This window comes from Polypterus senegalus, unplaced genomic scaffold, assembly GCF_016835505.1.
Source record: "Polypterus senegalus isolate Bchr_013 unplaced genomic scaffold, ASM1683550v1 scaffold_5374, whole genome shotgun sequence".
Taxonomy (NCBI): domain Eukaryota; kingdom Metazoa; phylum Chordata; class Cladistia; order Polypteriformes; family Polypteridae; genus Polypterus; species Polypterus senegalus.
The window spans coordinates 1-6,644 of NW_024377348.1; the positions used below are offsets into that span (position 1 = coordinate 1).

Below are 6,644 nucleotides of genomic sequence, written 5' to 3' on the forward strand. Positions count from 1 at the left end.
GTATCAGGAGTATCTTAACAATGGTACAGGCTACTAAAAACAGAAAAATAAACAAATAAATAAAAACACATAAAAACTGTTAAAGGGGCTCATGCTGTGACGCTGAGAATTTAGAAGCCAAAGCAATGACCAGCTATTCTCAAGTTTACCACTGGGAGGCAGGCGTGTGTCACTAAGGTAATGCTGTAGTCGGAAACTGAAAAGCCTCACTGCAGTCTTACTGGCACAGATTACAGTGTTTCTCCGGGGGCCTAAACGTTTAGGAAGACATTTTATAACTACTTGATATCTGGGCTACACCATTAACGTAATTAAAAGTGATATTATTTCCTAGTTTTCGTGAAATTGCCGATACACTTACAAGCAAAGTGTACAGTCAGGCAGATACTTAATAATTTTGTCTAATTATAATAATAATAGATGATCACGGAATATTCAAAAAGCCTGGGTGAAATGCCAGCAAGTCCTGTTTGATAGATAGATAGATAGATAGATAGATAGATAGATAGATAGATAGATAGATAGATAGATAGATAGATAGATAGATAGATAGATAGATAGATCGCACTTTGCAAGTATATTTTCTCCCAATATTGGTGCTTGTTTCTTCTCACTGTCAAAATACGTGAACTCTAGTGTGACAGGTGACCCTGAGTTGCCACTGTGTGAAACGTCTCACCATGTAAAGAGTGCCTTGGCATAGTAAACACCTTCACAAGGCACTTTATGAATGCTTACTTTTTTCATTATAATTTTAACAGTAGCAGATCCAGGAGAATGACTGCTGAAAATATGGTCTTGAAGTCATCTATAAAAAAGGTAGCGATTCCTATAAAAAGAAATCGGAAAATATCTGGATGATTCCAAAATTTGACAAGTAGAATACATAAAGTAAATGGACTTATATTGAATAATAATAACAATTGTTCATACTGTATGTGGCTCCTTGTGATCGCGAGATTACTCAGTTCAACTAATGGATGGATTAATGGAAAAATACATGCATTGAAATATATAATAATAGTAATCATAATAATAATACTTCCAGAGTGCTGTACACATATTCAGTAATAAAATGTAATAACTTTTTGTTCTTGTAATCCTTGTGTGTGTTTGAGGGGAATAACTTTTGTTGTTTGTTATAATATTTTTTGAGCTTCAATAAAAGCTAAATTTCCCTGTTGGCGCAAATAAAGTTCTATCTATCTATCTATCTATCTATCTATCTATCTATCTATCTATCTATCTATCTATCTATCTATCTATCTATCTATCTATCTATTATGTGGTACCTTTCTTATTTATCTAAAAATCATTGTCCTAAAGAGGTTCTTCAGAGCAATGCCATAGGAGAAGCCATTCTGTTTCAATAAAGAACCATCCACAGTAAAGTTCCAGAAAGAAGCCTTATTTGTTTAGATTCATAACAGGTTCCATCATAACCCAAGAATAGATGATAACAGGTTTGTGAAATTCCTGTTCCTGATTTTAACAGGACTCTTGCTGTACTCAATGACCCGGGCTAAGTTCAGGTGTTCTTGATCTCTTAGTATCCTGCTAGGAAGCCATTAAACATTTATATTTTGTCCACATAACATTTTCTAAGCCCAAAAAGTCAATTTCATATGCAAAGCACTCTTTCCAGAATGAATGGTTCTTTATCAAGTGCTGACTCTATGTGGAACCATACAACCCGGTAAAGTGCCATTAAAGAACCATCATTTTTAAGACTGTAATTGGGATTTTTACATCAGCAGTGAGCCCAAATGCACAGACCAGCAGGTTTCAGTGATGCTAATGCAATTACAAAGGTTCCTCTAATAACCAATTAGCATTTATACCTGACTTATCAAGGATAAGCTAAGGGAGCTGACTATTTGGATACTGAAGCAAAGGCTGGTGAAAATGGAGCTTTGCAGTCATATGTGACTAATAAATTAAAAATCAGGCATTTCAAGCATAATAGATAATAGAAATTAGCAGCACTAGTAATGTCTTGTTTATACTTTAAAATACATTTTATTGTATCTTGATATTTTAAAAAGGTTTCCATTTCTTTCAAAACACTGAAATTTCTGGGTGATTCAAGACATTTGACTGGCAGAGTGCATCCGTTCACCTTGACTACCCTTGGTCTTAGCCCATAGCGGGCCACATTCAGAGCAAAAGACCATATTTAAGCTTCCTGACCTTTCCATACAGTACTTTTTCCTAAAAGTGGTACATATTAGACAAGATTAATTTTAAGCTTCATTATATTTTCTTAATTTATTTCTACTAACAGAAATCACCAAAGTTATCACTGCCGGCCCTGGTGCTAAAAAACAAATATTTAAAATAATATTTTGAATATGAATGTAACTGTTTGCACAGAAGCAGCCTCTCCATGCACTAGCCATATACATTACATTCATTTTGCAGATCCGTTAATCCAATTCAGGGCTACATGGGGCAGAAACCCATCCTGGAATCATCAAGAGCACTGCAGGAACCGACACACCATCAGTCCATTACAGGATACACTCTGGGTCACACTCGCCCTCACTCGTACAGGCCTCATTATGTGTTGCCAGATTGGTATGGAGAGTAAAGCTAGAGGACCTGAAGAAAATCAGTTGAAGACAATGCAGAACATGGAAACTCCAACCCAGACAGTGTCGGGGTCCATCAATTGCTGTGGCTAAAATAGTAATGAAAAATCAGTCAGCATTTATAAAGTGCATTAGCAAGGTGTTCCCTATGCCAAGGCACTATCTACATGATGAGAGATTTCACATTGTGGCAGCTCTGGATCACTTTCTACATTAGAGTTCATGCATTTGGACAGTGAGAAGAAATGAGCAGCCATCAATATTGGGAGAAAACATATCTGCAAAAGGAGATCTATCTATCTATCTATCTATCTATCTATCTATCTATCTATCTATCTATCTATCTATCTATCTATCTATCTATCTATCTATCTATCTGAGCCACATTTATACTTGCTAAGCATATTGAACAGGCTCAGTTCTTTTTTCGAAAGTTTACTCCAGAAGCAAAAAAGACAGAAACCCGCCTTGTGACGGGAAATGAACAAGTTAGTCAGCATATATTAGCTGAGAACAAGGACTGCGGCAGAATGGGTCAGCAATCAACACCTCTAACAGAACGTTTCAGCATCTTGCCGCCAGAGGGCAATAGAGATGGCGATTTCGTGCCGCACCCGCTCGCCTGTGTTTTAAGTCACACTCGACGGGCAGTGTCACGGGTTGTGTAAGGGTGCGATAAGCATGTCACAAGGTCCATTTACAGGACAGAACGAGACGCTCTGGCTTCTCGTGACATGACCGTACTGACAGATTGAGGACATGGTACGACTAGGCGTTATACAGTGCAAGATACACTTGTGATCAAAATACATAACACAATCATAGATAGATAGATAGATAGATAGATAGATAGATAGATAGATAGATAGATAGATAATTTACACTCTCATTTAATTGGGGGTGAGAGAGTTACCCGGTGTTTATTTTTAACTTGCACTGATTTCTTTCTCTCTATCTCTCTCTCTCTCTCTCCCTCTCTCTCTCTTTCTCTCACGCAGGTTGTTCCGGAAGACTCGAACTGAGTCAAACGCGACGAAAAAAGGGAATTTCTCGTTCAGGAACAAAAAAAAAATCCCCCACGTGGGATGAGTTGCGATTACGTTCTAGTTTCTTCCAATCCAATCAAATTAAACAACGGGGGAGGATGGCTCGCAGACAGTAGCCAATGATCTTGCAGCGGAGGCTGTAGGTTACGCCCCATTCTATGAGGCTTTATAATACCTACGCGCTGTTATCTCCTCATTAAAAGTGTCTGTACGTCGTGACGAGCTTTGTGGATTTACTAACTTTTGCAAGAGAACAGATCGGCTTGGGTTTTGTACCGCACAAGGATAAGCCTGCGCTCATTTTTTCTGTGGATCTTGCATCTCCGTTTCCGCAACCGCTGTGGATTATAACTCGTACAACATGACTTTGGAGGAGACGGTGTGTAGCAGCAGCACCGAGAAGAAGTGAGTTGAATATTTTATACTTTTCGTCAGTGTCTGTGTGCAGCATCGTGTGTCTGTTACTGTTCTTATGCATCTTTATGAGCGCGTGTCTTCGCTTAGACTTTGAAAGTCTGACATGAGTGGGTACCTGACATTGCGTGTTTATGTCGGTGTATGCGCCGGCTCATCCGATATATGCACGCCGGTGTATGTGTGTGTGACAGTTTCGGCATGTCAGATAACGTGTAGTACGCATATATGATAGTTGCTGGCGCGACAGTGGCTCACTTGATTACTCGTTTTGTCGCCCTGTAGGATGGAGAGCGTGAAACAGGCTCTGGAGGAACTGCTGGTGGCGGCTCAGAGGCAGAGCTGTCTGACCGCGGGAGTCTTCGAATCTGCCAAACTCATGAATGTGTAAGTACGCGTGTCCACGCAATTGCTTTCATTAGCACATTAATCTTGTACTCTTTGGTTTCTGTCTGCCGCACGCATCCATTCATGCACTCTGCTTAAACTATGCGGATATAGCGCTTTGCATGAGTACCATGGCACAACTTTGCAAACTGCTATAGCTCTGCTGGTTTTCTTATGCCTGCTACACCTTTAGTAATGCCTAGAAGTCTTGTTACCCATCCCCGTGCACTCGCGACTAACGCTTCTCTCCTTTCATACAGTGACTCGGACAGCATAGTCCTCTGCATCCTAGCAACTGACGAGGAGGACGAGGATGACATCGCCTTACAGATCCACTTCACCCTGATCCAGGCCTTCTGTTGTGACAACGGTATCAACATTGTACGTGTGTCCGGCATGCAGAGGTTGGCCGAGGTGCTGGGCGAAGCTGGCGTGGAAAACAACGCGAATGAAGCTCGGGACTTGCATTGCCTGCTGGTCACGGTGAGTGTGGGATGGTGTATGTATCTGACAGATGGTGGAGTGAAATGTGTGTACAAGGGACCTGTTAATGAACAATAGAATTGGGCAAGGTTGGGCTTGAAGTCATTGCCAGTTACTGGATGTTACTGGAAAAACATGAAGAAGGAGACCGGAAAGATTTTGCAAACCTCACGCCCCTGGGGTTTCTGTTGTTTTACATGTATTGTTGAGAAAGCTTTGCTTAAAGGGGCGTGGGGCTGGTGGTTGGGGGTGTTGTGGAGGCATCGAGTGGTTCTTCTGGCTTTAATTTTGCACAATGTGCGTCTTGAGAGTTTGTACTGTAAGCAGAAACTCCCTCCCACGTGCCTAGGCGCTGCTTTTACGCACGCTGTAAGGGGGCGAGGCACTCGCTTCACACCCACGACATCATTAACCCGTTGTCTTCTCTTTTTTTTCTACTTAGAATCCGCACACGAACGCTTGGAAAAACTCCGCCTTAGAAAAAGTGGGAAGCTACTGCGAAGAAAGCCGCAGCCGGAACCTGTGGGTGCCTTGTGTCTCACTTCAGGAGCGCTGAACGCCACCAAATCTCCCTTCTGCGCCCAGAAATGCTTGTGGAAGGGGAGTTGGTTAGCGATGCATGTTGAAATCGGAGGAAGAAAAAAGAGGAGCTGGGAAAGCATTTGCACAAAAGAACAGAGGAGGTTTTGCTTCTTTGGTTGTGCAACATGAACACAGCGGCCGGACGTCCTGGCAGAGAGAGAGAGAGACGGAGAGAGGAACCAGGATAAAGCTCTCGAGGTGCGGAGAGGAGGGCCTGTTCTCCACCCTCCCTCCCAAAACATCATCTTCATCACCATGCGTGCACAGAGGCAGGATAGACTGGCAAGGGCCAGCTGTGGCTGTGGGGCCCAGCGGAATATTATTACACATAACTGGGAATGTGTCAGTTTAAGTTTTTTTTTTAACTGCGGACTCGTATGGGACGTCCCGTCAACAATAATCCCCGGGTCACGCATGAACCTGACAGAAAGCTGCAAGAGCCGGAGGAGCACTTGATTACACGTCATTGTTTTTTTTTTTAAAAGTTGTGTAACATGTCTTATATGTATCCAATAAAGTGCTATTGTATGGATTCTGTGGTCTTTGATTTTTAATTCATATTTAATGCTGTGTATCTGAAGTGGAAGCTATAGTATAAAAAGCATGGGCTAATGTTAATATATTTGGTTTTGTGTCCACTTGTCTGCAGTGAATGAGAGAGAGAGAGTGGCGCCCAATCTATTTTAAAAGTAGGGGAGTGGGGGTGTAACGTCTTACTGCTAATTGAGAATAAAGGCTTACACACAACGCTAGACCATGGGGGGGTGGGGTCTGGCGACTGGAAGTTCGGCGCCTCTGGATCTGTTTCGGTAGCCCCCACCCGCAGCCCGCACTGCCTTTAACGACTTGGAAAATTGGTAAGGGAGACCACATCTCATACTGTCGTCCCCTTGTAAGGGGAAAAAAATACGTGTTCTGTTTCTCAGCGCAGCGGCTGAGTTGGCAGTTTTGCAGAGGTGGGTACTGGCAGTTCTGGGAGTGTCCTGCTCTCAAATGCCAGCAGCTGCACAGGGGAGTCCTCCAGTACAGTTGTTCTTGAGTGGCATTATTTTTCATTTTCTACAGTTTTACAAAAATATGTGTTTTTCTATGTTATGCATTCCCAGTAAATCACCTAAAAGAAGAAGTGGCACGAAGACAC

The 6,644-nt window shown here is 42.1% G+C and overlaps 1 protein-coding gene across 1 annotated transcript; it reads left to right on the plus strand.

Annotated features, from left to right (window-relative positions):
* Positions 1 to 3,824: 3,824 nt before the first annotated feature.
* gadd45bb (growth arrest and DNA-damage-inducible, beta b) lies at positions 3,825 to 6,035 on the plus strand. Its single transcript, XM_039742426.1, has 4 exons — positions 3,825 to 4,042; positions 4,337 to 4,438; positions 4,699 to 4,921; positions 5,364 to 6,035. Exons 1-4 carry the CDS (start codon positions 3,999 to 4,001, stop codon positions 5,475 to 5,477), a joined length of 483 nt encoding a protein of 160 aa, XP_039598360.1. The 5' UTR covers positions 3,825 to 3,998; the 3' UTR covers positions 5,478 to 6,035.
* The last annotated feature ends 609 nt before the right edge of the window (positions 6,036 to 6,644 follow it).

Coding starts and splice junctions, on each gene's coding strand:
- gadd45bb (XM_039742426.1), top strand. CDS start 3,999: ATGACTTTGGAGGAGACGGTGTGTAGCAGCAGCACCGAGAAGAA. Junction 4,439..4,698: donor TCTGCCAAACTCATGAATGT/GTAAGTACGCGT, acceptor CCTTTCATACAG/TGACTCGGACAGCATAGTCC. Junction 4,922..5,363: donor TGCATTGCCTGCTGGTCACG/GTGAGTGTGGGA, acceptor TTTTCTACTTAG/AATCCGCACACGAACGCTTG.